At 33.1% G+C, this 20095-nt stretch overlaps 1 protein-coding gene across 2 annotated transcripts; it reads left to right on the top strand.

Annotated features, from left to right (window-relative positions):
* The first annotated feature begins 1691 nt into the window (after nucleotides 1-1691).
* On the top strand, nucleotides 1692-12614 carry LOC120070603 (protein LAZY 1-like). Of its 2 annotated transcripts, XM_039022427.1 has the most exons (5): nucleotides 1692-1745; nucleotides 1831-1897; nucleotides 4270-4979; nucleotides 5975-6299; nucleotides 8717-12614. In XM_039022427.1, exons 1-4 carry the CDS (start codon nucleotides 1740-1742, stop codon nucleotides 6278-6280), a joined length of 1089 nt encoding a protein of 362 aa, XP_038878355.1. In that variant the 5' UTR covers nucleotides 1692-1739; the 3' UTR covers nucleotides 6281-6299; nucleotides 8717-12614. The 2 variants fall into 2 exon arrangements, with proteins under 2 accessions (XP_038878355.1, XP_038878347.1); XM_039022419.1 differs by lacking the exon at nucleotides 8717-12614 and having other exon boundaries at nucleotides 5975-6457.
* Nucleotides 12615-20095: the final 7481 nt, after the last annotated feature.

Consider the following 20095-nt stretch of genomic DNA (forward strand, 5'->3'; position numbering starts at 1 on the left):
TGCGAAAGATTATTTTTTATTATTTTATCGAATCCTAAAGCTCTAGTTATATGTTAGAAATAAACAAAAAGTAATTTTTCTTTTTAGAAAAAGTTGCTGTTAACTATTAGATACATTTTAGGTACATGATTACATTTTCTAAGAATTCAAAGACTAATTTACAACATAACCTACAATATATTTTAGAAAATATATACTTCAAGAGATATGTTTTTGTTCACATCTAAACCCTAATTTTTTTTTATTTTTTTTTTGGGGGGGAAAAGTTTTAAGCCTCTTTTCTCTATGTCCTTATTTTCCTAGGTTGATTTTGTGAGCAAAATGATGTGGGACTATGTTGATGTCGTGTTATGTCTTGTTCAATATGATAAAGAAGTAAACTAAAATCATATAGCTAGAAGCAAAAGAACCTATAGATAACTCCATATAGAACAATATACAATGTCTACCCACACATTTCAAGGTACATATGTATGCTCACTAGTCATACAAGCTTTATAATGACTTAAAATAAAGGAAAAATTACGTTTTTTTTTTGTTAGGTTTCAAAATGTTACACTTTTAGTGTTTTAAGTTTTGAATTTGACATCAATTTAGTCACTAATTTAAAATGTTACAATTTTATCTTTAAAGTTTGAGTTTTGTTTCAGTCTAGTCCCTTCAAGATTTACACTTTTAGTTTAGATTGTTTATTGGATACAAACATCAAAACTCGAATTTAGTCTCTATTTAAGTAACATATATCTTAAAGCTAGTCTTGTCGTTATTTATTATTATTATTTTTTTCGAAGTCTTAAATTAGTGCCTCCCTCTATATATTTAAATTTAAAATTTTTTAATTTTTAAGCCCTGATTAATAATAATTTTTTGGCAAGTTTGTAATGATATTGTAAAGTAGTCCTTAATTTGCTTTTAAAAATTTAAAGAAATATGATTTACTTTACATTAAATTATTTATATCTTTCATTATATCATTGTTGAAATAAAGATATATCGTATACCATAATACACTTGGCAATATCGATGGATTAAACATATGAACATGACGTTAGACATCACTTGAACATGTAAGAAAAAGATGTAACAATGTTAGAACACCAAGAATATGTAGGGTTTGCCTATTTGGAGCTTATCTCTTTCTTCTTGGATGAGTCCTCCCATTGAGTTCTTAATAGCACTTCAAATGGAGACAATGCTTCAACAAAATAGGTTTATAGTTTTAGCTCATAATATTATTGGTCTTGAATGATGTATGATTAGGGCTTGAAGAGAATTAGAAGGATTGCTTAAAAATATGTTCTATGACATGGTGACATGATGGGCTCAAAGAAAAAAAAGGAGCTCTAGTGATATGAACATGTAGAGGTAAAGGAGTGATGTATCGATTTATTTAGAGTGTCTTTGAATTCAACTCAATCAACATGTTCAATTCATATCATAAAAAAGATCGGACTCCAAATAGAATAAGCTCAAAGGAGTGAGCCCTCGATTTTACTCTTGATGATGTATATGAATAGATTGAAATTACACCATTTAAAAAGAATCAGTTTATCCATCATGGGGACCCAAAACCGAGGTCCCCAATGTGCCCAATTAACACTTGGTTCCAAGAGCAAAGCAAAACCTAAATTTGTTACCATCTCTATGTTTTCATCCCTCCACAAATCTTCTTAAACTATTAAAAGAAAGTGATCCTCAAGCTCTTCCTCTCAAGAAAACTTCTCTCACACAAGCACAAGATGAAGGTAAAGATTTACATATTTCTTTGTTGATCTTTGAAAGAAAACCATCCACATTAAACCCTAAACTCTTTTCTTGTAAATTGTGAAGTTATTAGGATGGATGCACCGCAAGTTCAAGCAAAACAGTGGCCAACCACTCAAAGATTTTGTCGTTGGTAATTCCTCCTTTCTCTAGTACTATATTTCATCTTTACTACAAGGGTTGTCAATATATGATAACATATTATTTATAAATATTTTAGACTCCGATCGATAATCAATTGGTTTTAAAACAACTGAACTTGTAAATTCTACTTTTATTTATGAACTTCTTTATTTGTTATCTATTTTCCGTGAATATTTTGAAAATCCATAAACCAAAATTTAAATACTAAGGATCCGTTTGACAATACTATTTAATTTTTTGTTTTTGGGTTTTTTTTTTTATTAAACTTATAGATACCACCTTCGCTCATAGATTTTTATGTTTGTTATCCACTTTCTACTTTCTATTGATATTTTACAAAATCAAGTTTTTGAAAAATTTGAAAAATTAAAAAATGTTTCGAACTTGTTTTTACTTTTAGAATTTGACTAGAAATTCAAGTGTTTCTTTAGCATAGGTAAAAACAATAATTGTAATTTAAAAAGAAAAAAATAACATACATCTCAAAAACTTGCATAAAACTAAAACAAAATCGTTTTTCATTTATAGGAAAAACTTTTTTTTAAAGAGTGTGAAATAAAAAATTAAAATGATTATGTGAAATTTCTTTTAATAAATCACTTATAAAGAAATTATATTTTTTACGATAATGATTTCTAAAATCACTCTCAAATATGTCTTTAAACTCTTACCTAGTCTATTTTTGTCCCTTAACTTTTTCAAAGTTGTGTTTCAACCTAAACTCTAAACCCTTAAAAGCATAAGATCATTTCAATCTTCATGATTGATTTTAATGTTGCATAAAAGTCATTTTAATCTTGACGGTTAATTTTTTTATTAAATTACAAGCTTAGTCCTAACTTTCCAACTTTTTATTTATCTAATCTATGAGCTTTAAAAGATGTAGTTAATATTTTCCTAAACAGTTTTCAATTTTGTGTCTAATAAATTTCTAAACTATAAAAAGTGTCTAATAGATCGTTAAACATCTAATTTTGTGTCAAATAGGTTATTGACCTATTCGACAATTTCTATAGTACATACTTGATGCTAGTTGAGCAATGCTATTTTTTGCTACAATGTTCAAGTTTATAGTCTCATTAGACATAAAGTTGAAATAAAGACACTATATTTGTTAACATCAATTAATTTAAAAAGGATCAAATATATTAAGTACCTATTAAACAAAAAATTGAAAGTTATTAAATTAAGAACACATTATAAATTAATTTTTTAAGGTTTAAGGACCTATATTAAACATAAAATAGGATGTTTAAATCTATTTGGTAACAATTTTGTTTATGGTTTTCCATTTCTGAAATTTATGTTTATTTTCTCCAAAATCCATACTATGGTTTTCAAATTTCTTGAATAAACACTTAAATTTTTAGTCAAAGTTTTAAAGTAAAAACCACTTTTTGAAAACTATTTTTTAAAATTTTCAAGATTTGACTTCCCTTTTTAAAACATGGGTGAGTAGTGGATAAAAAAAAAAAAAAGAAAAAAAAACTTATAGGCATCTATGAGCTTTATTTTTTAAGGACCCAAAAGAAATATCAATCTGTACGTTCAAGGGCCAAACTTTTAGTTTAACCTTAAACTTTCATTATTCATTTGATCAAATTAAAACTTAATATTAATCCATTTCAAAACCACAGGAGATGTAGCTTTTACTTGTCAAAATAGAAATCTATTCATCAAATAAATGAAAAAATATATTTGTCAACGTCAAGAGTCTATTAATAATTTTAAGGGAAAAAAGAAAGGAAAAAAATATATAGAAACTATTTTTGTGAGATGTTTGACCCACCAGTTTCATAAATTGGTATTAAATAACTCAGCTTCAATGATAAACATTATTGAAATTTTTGCACATTATCAAGAAACTCCATCTTACAATTTTTGCACATACAGATATATATAGTTCACTAACAGTGTGTTAGCTACGTCCACGGGCAGAGGGAGAATAATTTTATTTCAAGAGAATGTTTTCAGAATTACATCAAAAAACGGTGTCTCTAGGTTAGAGAGTTTATATATCGCATTGCTCTAAATTCTAGGGTCAAAATCATAAATAACTGCAAATAAATAAATATGCCGAATACAAAATCTGAATAGATTGTTCGAAACACCAGCAAACAGATTCAAGCATTTCAATAACCCACTTATTGTGCGCTAGTGTATATACATATATTCGTCGAATATATATATATATATATAGTACAATAGAGTTGGAGAATTCAAACTGCAAATCTTTTTATTACTAATACATCTATATGTCAGTTGAGTTATGCTCGAAATAAGTATTGGAAATACATGATTATAGTGCGTGAATCTCTGTAAGGTGATTTATAGGTTAAATGCTTTGAAATTGTATTCTAGGCCAACAAGCAAGTGATCATGACCAACAATATTTCCCAAGAACAAGCATCAATAACCCTTTGAAACAAGCCCAAAGAGACCTAGATGCTGCAAGATCAGATGAAGACTATGAAGAAGAATCCCTAATCTCCATATCTGAAATCTTCCCAGGCTTTCTTGCCATTGGAACCCTAGGCTCTTCTGAACCAGCAACCCCAAAATTCTCCATCTCCATTGACCACATTACTGAAAGAGATCAAACTGAAGTCACAAAGAATGAGCTGAAGCTGATCAATGATGAGCTCGAGAAGGTGCTCGAGGCTGATGCAAAACACGACGATGGCGGGTCGAGGCGGGACAGCCACGTGAGCAAAGTGTTGGAAGGACAACCTGAGAGCAATAATGTCGAAAGTGGCGACACTATGGTTTGCCCACTTCAAGGGTATTTGTTCGGGTCGGCAGTCGAGCTGTCAACGACAATGGCAAAGAAGGAGAACCGGACCTCGCTTGGGGAGCTGTTTCAGAGAAGCAAGGTATTAGAGGAAGGTGGAGGAGGAAGATGTGAGAAGGATGACCAAAAGCAAGTAGAGAAGGAAGGGGATAAGTGTGGGATGCAATTCATAAAAAAGAAGCTAAAGAAAAAGATGTTTAGTGCTGCTTCTAAAAGCTCTTTAAGTTCAACTGCTTCTGGTGGAGTATTAGATGTTTCTAATGCAACTAAACTGCACAAGGTATGCATCAAATTCTACAAGTGTTTTTTTTTTTTTTTTGGGTGTTATTCCTCACGATAAAAGTAGACAGAAACACAAATCACCCCGAATTACAAATATTTGATAATGTTTTCGTGTTTCTGGTTTCTTCTTTCATAATTTTTAAGAATCAATACTATTGGGTCGACACATTTTTAAAACAACAATATAAAGTTTCTTTCTTTGCTTTTTTTTTTTTTTTTTTTCAGTTTTTTACTTTTTTACAAAAATATAAATAAAACCATCATCGTCGTCAACAATAATAAAACCATTATTTTATCACTTATAGATCGGATGATAAATATATGAAAATAAATATAACCTAAAATTTTTTAACATTAATTTTAAAAGCAAAAATTCATATGAAATTCATTACATTTAAATTTAAGAGAAGAAAAAAATTACCAAAACATAATAAAATAAACATGAAAAAGACATAATTACCTAATGCATTTCCCTTTTTTTTTCTCCTTTAAAAAGGAAACACAAAACGTAAAATGAGAAACGAGAAACGAGAAACAAAAATGTTATCAAACGAAACCTTGATTTCTTATTTTATAAATTTTTAAATGACAAAAAAAAAGTTTATTTCCTTTAATACGATTATCCCCTTGCTCCTTCCACCATGCTTCTTTTTACAAAAGATGCCTCTTTTCTTTGTCTACCTCAACTTTTTTTTTTCCTCTTTCTTTTAACACACTCAACTCTTTTTCCAAATATGAGCATAACTACGTAGTTAATACACATTTACTCATCCTTTTAAATTAAGATTCAAATCTCTAACTTCATATTTAAAAATATATATATACACACAATTACATAATTTTAAAAATTTTAAATAAATTCACGAATGCAAATTGTAATAATCACTCTAGTTCGAGAATGATGCCATGAAGGAAAAAAAAAAGATGAATAATGAAGTCCCCCTCGATAATCGTCTTTGATATCGACCTAAAACACTTGCAATGGCTTTGTAGATTCTTCATTTGTTCAACAGGAAAGTTTATCCAGCTGAAAGCATCGCAATGGCTAAAGGAAAAGGGGATCATAAGGCACAAAAGAATGACAAAAAGAAAAAAACAACAACCACCGTTGATGGATTATCAGTCCTTAATAGGAACAAAGAAGAAAGAACCTCGACAGGTGAAGACAACATGATCTATCCAAAAAAGCTCATCTTAAAGCAAACCTTACAAAGCTACCAAACCCGATCTGTTCCTCCACAGTTCTCCGACGACATTTGTGATGACGATGTCGATTCCAATTGGAACAAGGAGCAATGAATCAAATCAGACTCTGACTGTAAGTGAATGTTGTTTAGTCTCTATGGTTTGAGTTTCATGTGTACGTCTTTATGTTTTTATATGTTTCTACATTTTTATTATTATTGTCACTATCGTTTGATTAAAGTTTATCAGACATATTTTTATTTGAGAAAGTAATAAAGTTTCTTAATAGTAGATAAGATTTTTTTTTTTTTTTAATGATTTGATGATTTATTTAGGAGAGTTAAAATTGATGATATGAGATATTGATATTTAACACGTTCCCTGACGTTTTCTCTTAAAAAAATCATTACTTGACTTTTTTTAAAACGTCAAGTAATTAAAAGTTACAAGTATTAAGTAATGTACATTTTCTAACCGTGAATGTAAGTACTTTCTAACCTAACTCTATAGGGTTAAAAATTGTTACTTTGTTCCTATCTACCTTGAAATGACTCAACTAGAATAAAGATGGCACCTTGAACACAAAACATGAAGGCCATGTTTGATAATGATATTTCGTTTCTTGTTTTCAGTTTTTTAATTTTATATTGTTTTCTTACAATTTCTTTTATTATGATGTTTACCGTTCTTGAAGAAAAATTTAAATTCTTAATGGAATTCTGAAAACAGAAGAATTAAAAAAAAAATACAAAATTTTATAGTTTTCAAAAACATGATTTGGATTTTGAAAACTTTTTTAGAAAGGACATATACAAAAATAAGAAACTCACAAATGTAAATAGTGTTTATAAACTTCATTTGCAAAAATTAATATTCAAAATTTAAGACTCAATTTGATAACACTTTCATTTTTAGTTTTGTATTTTTTAAAGTTTTATGCTTGTTTTCTTCTAATTTTCGTCCGGTGGTTTTTGCATTATTCTAATGAAACATTTGATTTCTTTATCAAATTAAAAAACAAAAAATAATAATAATAGTTAAATGGTTATCAAATGATGTCCAAATGGAATCAATGAAGCAGATGCTACACTTGGTAAAAGGAAGGAAAAAAATAGAACAAAAGGGAAAAAAAAAAAAAAAAAAAAGGTAATTGTGGCTCCCTTTTCATCATAGCCCATGAATTAGAATTTAGGGTAATTGCAATGGTAGTACTTTTAGGGCTAATAATTAAGTGTATAGAATTGCAAATATAGCAAAATTCATCCTTGATAGATTCTATAACTGATAGACTTCTATGAGTAATATATAGTCTGTCACTAAAGACTTTTATTAGTGATATGGTCTACCACTGATAGACTTCTATGGATATGTTTGGCCCAAAAAGTTGGAAGTAGAAGTTGTGAAATGCACTCTTTTTTTGGTCCAAAGAGTTTGTAGGTCCCACTACTATTCAATTCTATACCTCAACTTCGCACTGTGACCCTCACGAGTTCACATCTCCCTAGATTTCATAGTTTCTTTGGAGCTCACTACTCCACTCCTTGCGTTGAATACACCGTGTTTGGCCCAAGGAGTTAGAAAGTAGAAGTTGTGAACTCCACTTCTTGTTTAGCCCGAGGAATTTGTGGATTTCTCTACTTAAAAACATCAATTTTATACCTTATCAATTTCTTACATTGTGGATCCCAAGAGTTCACAACTCACTAGACTTTATAACTCTTTGGAGTTCACTATTCCACTTGCTGCCTCAAACGCCCCAAAGAGATGGATCTAAATTTTGTTACCTATTCAATTTTTTTTGCATTATGTTGTTTTTTCTAATATTTTGGTCTGATTGATATATTAGCATCTATACCTAGAATTTGATGAACAAATTAAATTGCAAGCCCAATCCTTTTCTACAAACCGTGATCAACTTTTGCATTACTAGTCCCATTATGTGTTTACTTAGTAAAAACAAAGCCCTATAACACAATATAAATGCTTATATCTTTCAATCAAAATAGAATTCTAGCACTTCCTAACTTCAACGTATGAGGTGGGGTAATCGAACTTTTAACCTTGAGATTGATAATACCCACTAGTCTTAATGCTAATTGAGTTATACTCATATTGATGGCACTTTCTAACTCTTACGAGATCAAAACAAATTATTCCTTTTATTTCTAAACTTCATTGATTACATTTACAAATATCTTAATTTACAATAAAATTTTATGTCATCTTTCCCTAATATTGTGGATATCTCTGACTCGATTTTAATGGAATGATATAAAAGAAAAAGAAAAATTCTAAGCAATGGTTAAATCATAAAAACCCAAAAATGTAATTTACAAATGAACTTATAACTATGATTTCTCAATCTAGCTAGCCTTCCAAGTCACAAGTATATATGAATGAACAACCAAAATGTTTTAATCCAATGTATGACTTCTCTTTTTCTTCATTGATTGCATTGTACAAATAAGACCAAAAGAATTGAACACATCTTTAATTACTTATAATCTTATTATATTACTAATCAATATTATTCTTGTATATGTCTCTTAGACCTGGTGCTGGAGCTCTGAAGCACAAGAAACAAGAATGGCTACTTAGCCATATAAACCTAATATTACTAAAATACATATGCATGCATATAGTGTAGTGTGTGTCAAATTCTACTGCTAAAATGGTGTGCAAAGTCAATGTCTCTTATGATTTTATGATCATGATTGTAGTAAAATAAATAAAGTGAGGGACCTCTTCCTCTCAAACTTTACTTGTGATGTTTGTGATTGTGAGATGTGTAAAGGGTATATGCATATATATAGTTATATTGTCAAAGGAAAAACATAGAAATTAAATTTTATATATGTTTGTTTAATTTTAAGAAAATGGAAGGTAAGGTGAAGGAATATTGCCTTCTAAATTCAGAAATGAAGGCGTTTGAAAAAATAGGGAAGAAAGCATGCATAAAGAGAAGCTACTAGGAGCATATAAAAAGAAGCTATTAGGAGCATGATTAGTTGCAAACTAATCCACGTATCTCATTTTTCTTATATAGTACAAAATAAAAATAAAATATTTAATAGCAGATTTTTATTAGGGTGTTATTTGTGCAGTTCAGCCTATTACATAACGTGGAGTTCAATCTCAAAACCAATTGATTATGAGAGGAGTGGCTCATCTATCTTATAAAAAATGTGAAGTCACTTGATTTTTCTAATGTTAAATCCTCACCACAAACTACTCCCAAGTTGTTTTTTTTAGTTAATAGTAATTTAGTTATTAATTTAAATTAATTAGTTAATTGTCTTATTTTCTTATAAAGTTATAAATAGAGAATTTTATTCTAATTTTTAGAGTATTCTCTCTCACCCTTTAAGGATTCCTTGTTTGACCCTGGACTTGGCCTAATACCTTCACCTGCTACATCACAAAGTCTAATGGTTGTGTTTTTAAGTTTATTTGTCTTTACCCGTTGTGAGTTATTTATTATTGGGGTTGCCTTTGTTCATCAAGGTTTACCGTTTAAAGGGCGGTTTGTATCCTTTTTTTAGAATCATATTTGAATAAGTGACAACATTTTTTTATTGTTGAAATGTCTTAAATCTGTTTGCTGGCGCTTCGATCAACCTAGTACGGGGGTCTCTCTGACCAGTCAGCGAGCCGGGGTCCAGGGGCAGCGCGCCCTGGTGGGGGTTCGGGGGCAACGCCCCTAAAACCTGTTCAGATTTTGTATTCAGTATATTTATTTATTTGCAGTTATTTACGATTTTGACCCTAGGGTTTAGAACAGTGCGATATATAAACTCTCTAACTTAGATGTGCCGTTCTTGATGAAATTCTGAAAACATTCTCTCAAAATAATATAGTTCTCCCTCTGCCTGTGGACGTAGCTAACACACTGTTAGTGAACCACGTATATCTGTATGTCGATCTCCCCTACTTTACGTTATTTTTTGTGTTCTTTAATTGTCAATTTCACAACACTTATATTATGGAAATAAGTCTTATGATATAGCGTTAATTGATGGTTTGTAAAGCTTTAATTTGCACAAATCATATCACCTATTGCATTAACTCAAGCATAAATCAATGTAACAATAAGTAGCACCTGGGGTATTCAAGATTGATTCCTCATGGCCAAAGAAATCAAGCTACTAAAAGCTTCTTTTAATGCTATATAAAAGGTGATTACAAATATCCTAGGATGATGAAAGGTTAATGCTACCGCTTTAAGAAAGATAAAATTGATCTAATTGTAGAACTAATATTATGCAGATGATTGTGAATAATGGCTGTAAAAATATAAAATAAAAAATGTGCAGATTTAACTGTTTGACGTCCTATACTTTCGCAACTATAACATTAATCAGAATGTTTCCAAATCATAATGGTTCTTTTAAGTAAGAAATCTACTGCACACACCTTTCAATGTGACATAGAACTTCAAGCTAGTTGGAGGTCGTTTGTACTAACTTGATACATATATACCTGTTTGTTCAATAGCTTCTGAGTGTTTTCATTATCCCTAATAAAACTTGATGTATTATTTTTACACTCTCAGTTGTTTTAAATATTTCCACACTTACTTTTTCAAAGTTCATGTGCTACTATTTTAATCTCGATTAGCCAGATTGAGAAAAATACTTTTCAAATTGAAGAGCTTTTAAAGGAAAAATATGCTCATAGGATTCTAAAGAAACTTTCAATTGATACAAATAAACTGTTATAATATAGGGATTCTAGTCAAGCTTTACCCTACAAATTAGCAACAAATAGACATGATGTAAACTCTTTTCCCTTAAGTTATGGATTAAAAGTAAATAAGTTAATTAAGAATAAATTAGTCGTAAGTGGTATATTATGCAAAGTAATGTGAATTTAGGGTTGAAATTAATTCTAGCTATCCATTTACCTAAACTTTGTTTATTAATTAGTTAAGGGAAGATTATTTGGAACATTTAAGGTAGAAAAGTACAAAAGGTTGGAATTAATTGAGTTAAATGGAATTTAAGAGAATAAGTATGATTAAAGGAGTAAAATTTTGGTGGAGGGAAGGGGAAATTGGCCTCCACGTTGACACCTTCTAAGTAAGAGGTGGAGTTATAATATTTAAGGTGGAAGTTTGGATTTAGATGAAGACACTTCACATATAAAAAGTAAGAGGTAGAGAGAATTTGACCGGCATTTTATTTTTCTTTAGGAAGGTGCTTGTTTATCTCTGGCCTTTAGTATGTTTTTATTTTGTCATGAAGTACTTATTTATCCCAAGTCTTTGACTCTTTTGTTGTGGTAGAGATTGTTTATCTCTAACCCTAACATTTTATTTTTTACTTTGATGACATTTATTTATCTATGGCCTCCAACTCATTTTTACTTTGTCGTGAGATGTTTGTTTTATCTCTAGCCCTTGACGTTTTTTTGTTGTGGAAGTACTTTTTTATTCTAAGCCCCTAATGTTTTATTTTTGTTGCGATGGCACTTATTTGTTTTCGACCTATCCAGCTCCTTTTTACTTTGTCATGAGACACTTGTTTATCCCTGACCCTTGACACTTTTGCTAGCTATGGTACTTGCTAGCCTCCAACTCTCGTTTTATTCTGTTATGAGGAGCTTGTTTTATCCCTCGCTCTTGACACCGTTAATATGTTTGAAATATTTTATCTCCACAAAATAATGGCTACACCTTGATCTACCTTCTATTTCTACACAGATGTATAAAGGGGGCATGTTCTAGCCACCAACTTTTGGCCATCCTTTCTAAATTTAATTATTAGATTAATTTTGTCTTAATTTTACTAATTTTAAATTTTATGATTATCCATTTTTATTTAACTTGTTTTACTACTTCTTAACTTTTGTATGGATTAGTTAAGATAACTAAGTTGGTTAGTTAGAGTAACTAAATTAGTTAAGAAAATTGCAAGAAAGGTAAGTTTCAAATTTGTGTTTATTTTTCAAAATTTGTATTCGTTTTTGGGTTGAGACACGTTTGGCATAATTTCAGATTTTTTTTAAAAAAAAATAGGCAATAAATGTTTGTGGTAAATGGGGAAAAGTTTTTTGGCTATAAAGCCTCATTGTTTCTTCTGCAAATAAGAGGTTTTTTACACGGAAAAAAAAAACAGAGTGGAGGGAGCCACACATAAAAATCCTAGAACACACAGCCATAGAAAGAAATATATATACGGAGAGAACCTCAAGAGAACTAAAAAAAAAAACAAAAACAAAAACAAAACAAAACAAAACAAAAAAACTAAAGAGGTAGAGAGAGAAGATCAGTGAGTTTTACAAACAAAATGTAGCCAAAATCCCCTCAAAATTCGAAAATCAAAGAACACAAGAAGTCTAGCTCGTTGAAGGTTGCACTTGGTAGGGTATTTGTACCAAGAATCCGCACCTCAAACAATGAGCGGCTTATTTGTTACTATTTGTAAAAAAAAAAAAAAATTGAGCTAAAAATTACCTTTTAAGATCAAGCTTCAATTGAATACTTTTTGTTCTAACTCACCTCATGCAAGAAACGAAATAAACAGTTAGAGAAGGTAGCTTAAATATAAACTTAACTTTTAAAATTCATTAATTTGAATTAGCCCTTCATATAAATATATATATATAAAAGAACCATAGAAAAGCTTCAATAAAGATTTCTTCATACCTTTGTAGAGTGGATGTAGGTCCCTTAGACCGAACCACTATAATCTTCGTATGAATCTCCTTCTCTCTTCATTTCTTGTGTTGCATACTTCAAATCTCGTATTTTCACTCTTCAATCTGCACAAAAACAGTCAAGAACATTATAGAGAAATTAGTGAGTTTTCAAAAGCCTAGAGAGAGAGAGCAAACGTCTGAATGAAAGAAAAATAAGAGTTGTAAAAGATTTTTACTCATTGTTTCTTTTTAGTTTTGCAACGTGGCTCTTTGTAAACCACAGATGGCACCTAAGTCAATTTCGAATTTAGGCCAGAAAAGAAATATATCTTGGGCTTTCTTCTAATCCAAAAAAAGTCATTTTAAAATGTTCCAAATTATTTAACAACTGGTATTAGAGCTAGACCTCCAAGAAAACATCAAGAAAGCTTCAAGAAAGTCCAAGAAAGCTCAAAGAACTTATCAAGAACACCAAGAAAGCCAGAAATGGCAGTAGCTTGATATGAGGTGGAGAAATTTATAGGAAATGGGGATTTTCAGCTATGGATGAAAAGAATTCAAGCTTTTCTAGCTTCAAGAAAGGATTAAGAGCTCTTGATGATCCTAAATCTTTTCCTGAAACTCTTACTGAATCAGAAAGATAGAATATGGAGCAATTGGCTTATGGAGCACTGATTTTGGATATTTCAGGTAGTGTGCTAAGATAGGTCATCAACGACAACATAGCCTATGAGGTATGAAAAAAGCTGAATGATCTCTATATGAAGAAGGATGTTCCTAACAAGATATATGTGAGGGAGAAATTGTTTTCCTTCAAAATGAATTCTTCAAAGTCCTTAGATGCGAATCTTGATGAGTTCAAGAAACTCACAAATAAGTTTGTTCAAACGGGGGACAAGATGGGAGAAGACAATGAAGCTATAATCCTAATAAACTCTCTACATGAGAGTTATAAAGATGTGAAGGCAACACTGAAATATGGAATAGATTCAATTTCTATCGATAATGTAATCACAACCTTCAGAAGTAAGAAGTTAGAGCTTAAAATTGAATCTAAGGGCAGTGGTGATGCTAAATCACTATTTACAAAAGGAAAATATTTCTCAAGAAAGGGAAAATCTAACTTTCAGAAGGAAAATCGTGCATAGAGGGATAATTCTGTTATGAAATGTTTCTTTTATCATAAAGAAGTACATTTCAAAAGAGATTGTCCTGATAGAAAGAAGAAACCACGTAGAAAGGATTTCAAAAGGCCGAAGGAACATGCAAGAGGAGATGTTTCTATTGGGGAGGATGGACTTAAATTTATATAAATTCTTGTAAGCAATGAGGAAAGAGCAAATGGCCATGAATCTAAAGAAGATTGGGTGTTAGACTCAGGTTGTACCTATCACATGACATCATCAAAGGCATAGTTTATCTCCTATAAATCATGGGATGGTGGAGAAGTATTCATGGGAGACAATCAAGGTTGTAAGGTGATTGAAATAGGCTCATTGATGCTTAAACTCCAAGACAACAAAGACATACTCCTCAAAGAAGTAAGGCATGTTCAACAGCTTAAAAGGAATCTGATTTCTATGGGAATGCTTAATGACCAAGGTTGTATGTTTGTTGGGAAGAATGGAAGCCTAGAAATTACAAATGATGGAAGACCTATTTTTACTGGGATGAAGTCCAATGGGCTGTATTTTGTGAGAAATGTTTCATTACCAGCTCAGTCACTTATAGCACAGAAGCTTGAAAGGGGAGAAATTGATATATGGCATATAAGACTCTCACATATAAGTGAGAGGAGAATTCAAGAGCTATAAAAGCAGGGGCTGATCAAATCAAAGGGTATTAAGAGACTGAAGTTATGTGAACATTGTATCTATGGGAAGTCTAAGAGACAGAAGCTTGTGAAGGGGACTAACACAACCACTGAAATTCTAAGCTGCATACATGCTAATTTGTAGGGACCATCAAGGCACAATCATAAAGTGGCTCAAGGTATTTTCTCTCTCTAGTAGATGATTACGCAAGGAATATTTGGGTATACTTACTAAAAACTAAAGACCAAACCTTTGATAAGTTTAAACACTAGAAATCTATTGTTGAGAATTGTTCGTTAATAAAATAAAATTACTTTTAGGGGGAACGGGGAACGCAATTTCTTGTTTGATGCATGTTTTTATGTTATGCGTTTGTACCCATGCGTCGGAGGTCATGCATTGGAATGGAAAGTATGCGTTCATCTAGTATGTAATGACTATGCATTCCTATCACAAGCTTTCTTGCCTTCTCGCCAAGTATAACGAGAATGCAAGTTTCTCGGGTGATCCGAGGTCAAACACAGAGACTTGTAACTCAATAACATTTGTGAAGTAATGCATTTGAGGCGATGAATAAAAGTAAAAAGAAGAAGTTAATGAATTACACTACTCCTACTTCTAACTAAACAGATTGAGCAATGGAAGACTTGCGATGAGAATTAGTAGCTATGCAACAACTGTTAACGCATATTAATGTTTATTATCTTAAATCACTCGAGTAATCCCAGTTCGTCACACTAACACATCGCACACCTCTCGGTGGTCAGCCCATGACTATATCTCTAAAATGCATGGTTGCGTCGAGCGTAAAACCGTGCCTATCTCTAGGATCAATGCATACTTTACTTTAATGCATTCCACCTCTTACCTTCTCAAGCAATGCGGCTAACTTATAGACAAGCATTGCAACAGCCCATCAACAAGCGTTGCTACAGCCTCTCACCAAGCAAAGAGGATTAACTCACTATACTCGCACAACGCACACCTCTCGGTGGGTTGCTACATGCGTCCTATCTCTAGGCTACATGATTGAGTATGCAATCGCCCTTGATAAATAAACAATGAATATAAACAATGATAAAGATAAAGAAGATGAGGAAGATGGCATTGAAGGAATTTGGAAATGCATTGATTACAGAATGTAAGATCTTAAGCCCAAATTGTAATACAATACAGAGATCAGAAAGGAAATGTAAGGCTATGAGTCAAGGCTGTTGGCGGTGTCATGGATAGATGGTGGAAATGCCTCTCTCGAGCTCTAACTCTGGAGAAACCTCCGGTCGACACTCGGAATGGGTTGTGGAGGTGAAAAATCCTCAAAGAAAATCTCGCTCATGCTCTCATCTGTGACCGCAAGCATCTGCCTTAAGGCAGAAGCTAGGATGCCTTGAAATGAAGGTCCTAGGGACTATTGATAGAGTTTAAACACCAACAGCAATCATGATTGCGTTATGTCTCACTGCTGCCTTTGTCGTGATATGGGCAATGTCACATCATCTTATGTTGTTGATACTCCCAAAGTATGCGTTCAAGCTTGATTCAACTGAAGTATCAATTCATTCCACCCATCTTATAATCACCCTTCTATTTAAGGTTATCACTCCGTGGCTGCAATCTCTAAGTGATGAACGCATTCGATCGATAGCCGCAACTTTCATGTGATGAACGCATGCGGTTGATGGCCGCAACTTTCATGTGATGGACACATGCAGTTGATGGCTTCAACTTTCATGTGATGGACATATGCGATCACCGCATGCGTTCGTCTATGCGATAGCTTGACTTCACTCAATGCAATTATCTTTGCGGTCGCCTGGCTTCAGCGCATGCGTTTGATTTTGCGATTGCTTATTTCCAGCGCATGCGTTTGATTCCTGCGATAGCTACAAAAATAGACATTTTGACACGGAATAATGCAAATTCTAAGTATTATCACCGCATTTTCTACTTGTTAGCCCTCATAATTCTAAATAAAAGGCTTATAATAACTGGCATTTCTGCCAGTTATCACACCCTCAAACTTAGAATCATGCTTGTCCTCAAGCATGCCTTATACTTAGGAAATTCAAAATTTATCCTCTAGCTTCCATTTTGATGACCAGCTTTTCACAATATAATTCACCCATACCTCTAACTTGGAAGCCACACTCTCCACAACTTTGGCTACTTCTTCAAAGAGATATTTTCTAAATTTAAAATCCGGTAGGCCTCTGCTCAAAAACTTTTTATTCATTCCTCGCAACTTTGCATTTAGCTTTTGAGAATGCGTTCATTTAAAATAATTCAAAACTTTGCGATTTCTTATTAGATTGCGGTGTGGACCTGGTTGCGTTCTTCGTTTGGCTTGTCCCCACGTGTGTCATGCGTGCATCCAACTTCGGTTGCGTTCCATATTCAACTCAACTCATGTCTTGCTTAATTTGGCTTGCGCCAGACAGAGGAGTTGCGCATATGAATTGATCTTGGCGACTTACCTTCGTTTTGGCTTCCCCCCATGTGTGTCATACGGACATCCAACTACGGGTAAGTGCCTTTCACAACTTAACTCTTATCAACATGGGTTTCTCCATTACATTGACAGTGGAGTTGTTATTTTCAAAATTTTTTTATTTTTTTTTTTTTGATAATGATCGCAATGTAATGAACGCAATTCTCTGTGATCGCTGTCACCCCCAAACTTAGAGGTTGGCAGCGCTCTCGCCACAAAGCTAAAGACAAAATCAACAGGAATGCGGTAACAAATGTTTGAACAAAGGTTAGCACAAAATAAAACTTAGGGTGTCAAATTTTGAAGAGGCTACTAAAGTGGGGTGAGCTATACAACTTTTAGATAGAGGATGTAGTGAGTTATAATTGTAAGTATCATGGTTGCTGTTTTATCAACGCATAAGAAAACAAGCGAGCAAAGAAGAATTTCAGAGGGATAACGCATAAAAAATAACAAAAAAGGACCTATGAGCAGAATATCAATTTCGTCAATACTTAGGATTCATGCGGTGAAATAGCCATGCGTTGAATGATAGAAAAAATTCGTCTTCCGAACCATCGCACCGAGTGAAATTATTAACGCACCTACGAAGAGCTAACACAAATTCATCCAAGAAAGCAGCCGTAAATCCAAAATGACAATATTCAAATGCATAAACTAAAGTTAACTAGGAAAGAAAAGTAAAGATAGAGTAGAAGACGTCCCTGGAGAAATTTGAGTGAACCCACCGCAAGGAGTCTTCTATGCAGGCGATTGATCTCAACTACTTAGGTCAAGGAACTCGTTGTCCTCACCATTGGAGCTTCCAGCAATTGTTGGACGCATGTTAGCTGACATACGCTTAAGACTGCTTCCAATTCATACGACGATAGTCTTTCTATCTCGAGGTCAACATTGACTTTCGACGTATAGCCTACACTTCAAATATTGTTTGCAACTTGGTCGCACAAGCTACAATACACCCAAGACTAAAAGGGGTGCCTGCGAAAACACAAAACTTAACAAACTATTAGCTGCCAAGTCCCCGACAACGGTGCCAAAAACTTGTTTGTTAATAAAATAAAATTACTTTTAGGGGGAACGGTGAATGCAATTTATTGTTTGATGCATGTCTTTATGTTATGCGTTTGTACCCATGCATCGGAGGTCATGCGTTGGAATGGAAAGTATGCGTTCATCTAGTATGCACTGACCATGCGTTCCTATCACAAGTTTTCTTGCCTTCTTGCCAAGTATAACAAGAACGCAAGTTTCTCGGGTGATCCGAGGTCGAACACAGGGACTTGTAACTCAATAACGTTTGTGAAGCAATGCGTTTGAAGCGATGAATAAAAGTAAAAAGAAGAAGTTAATGAATTACACACTACTCCTACTCCTAACTAAACAGATTGAGCAATGGAAGATTTGCGATGAGAATTAGTAGATATGCAACAACTGTTAACGCATATTAATGTTTATTATCTTAAATCGCTCGAGTAACCTCAGCTCGTCACACTAACGCATCGTACACCGCTCGATGGTCAGTCGCATGACTATATCTCTATAGTGCATGGTTGCGTCGAGCATAAAACTGTGCCTATCTCTAGGATTAATGCATACTTTTCTTTAGTGCATTCCACCTCTTACCTTTTCAGACAGTTAGATGAAACTAATTCACTTATAGACAAGCATTGCAACAGCCCATCGACAAGCGTTGCTACAGCCTCTCACCAAGCAAAGAGGATTAACTCACTATACTCGCACAATGCATACCTCTCGGTGTATTGCTACATGCATCCTATCTCTAGGCTACACGATTGAATATGCGATCACCGTTGATAAATAAACGATGAAGGTAAACGATGATAAAGATAAAGAAGATGAGGAAGATGGCGTTGAAAGAATTTGGAAATGCATTGATTACAGAATGTAAGTATCTTAAGCCCAAAATGTAATACAATACAGATATCAGAAAGGAAATGTAAGGCTATGCGTCAAGGCTGCTGGCTGTGCCATGGATGGATGGTGGAGACGTCTCTCTCGAGCTCTAACTCTGGCGAAAGCTTCGGTCGTCATTTGGAATGGGTTGTGGAGGTGAAGAATCCTCAAAGAAAATCTCGCTCGTGCTCTCATTTGTGACCACAAGCATCTGCCTTAAGGCAGAAGCTAGGATGCCTTGAAATGTAGGTCCAAGGGGTTATTGATAGAGTTTAAATGCCGACAGCAATCATGATTGCGTTATGTCTCACTGCTACCTTTGTTGCGGTATGGGCAATGTCACATCATTTTATCTTGTTGATACTTCCAAAGTATGTGTTTAAGCATGATTCAACTGAAGTATCAACGCATTCCACCCATCTTGCGATCACTCTTCTATTTAAGGTTATCACTTCGTGGCCGCAATCTCCAAGTGATGAACGCATTCGATCGATAGCCGCAATTTCATGCGATGGATGCATGCGGTTAATGGTCGCAACTTCAATGCGATTTAAGCATGCAGTTGATGGTCGCAACTTCCATGTGATGGACGTATGCGATCACCTCATGCGTTCGTTTATGCAATAGCTCGGCTTCACCGAATGTGATTTTCTTTGCAGTCGTCTGGTTTCAGCACATGCGTTTGATTTTACGATTGCTTATTTCCAGCGCATGGGTTTAATTCCTGTGATAGCTACAAAAATAGACATTTTGACACAGAGTAACGCATAATATTGGAGTTAGCGAGGATTTAGGTTCTGATCGATGCAAAACTCAATTTTTCACAAATCTATGTATTATCACCGAATTTTCTACTTGTTAGCCCTCATAATTATAAATAAAAAGCATATAATAACTGGGATTTCTGTCGGTTATCAAGAATCAATCTAATAAGAGAGTTAAATACTTGAGAATAGACAATGGACTAGAATTCCTAGGCAATGACTTGAATAGTTTTTTATGCTAAAAATGGAATAACTAGGCATAAAACATTGGCCTACACCCCACAACTGAATGGAGTAGCTGAAAAGA

This window comes from Benincasa hispida, chromosome 1 (genome assembly GCF_009727055.1).
Source record: "Benincasa hispida cultivar B227 chromosome 1, ASM972705v1, whole genome shotgun sequence".
Lineage (NCBI taxonomy): Eukaryota > Viridiplantae > Streptophyta > Magnoliopsida > Cucurbitales > Cucurbitaceae > Benincasa > Benincasa hispida.

Excerpts from the sequence above, each read along its gene's own strand:
- LOC120070603 (XM_039022427.1), top strand. Across the intron at positions 1,898-4,269 it reads ACTCAAAGATTTTGTCGTTG|GCCAACAAGCAAGTGATCAT; the intron begins GTAATTCCTCCT and ends ATTGTATTCTAG. Across the intron at positions 4,980-5,974 it reads ATGCAACTAAACTGCACAAG|ATTCTTCATTTGTTCAACAG; the intron begins GTATGCATCAAA and ends ATGGCTTTGTAG.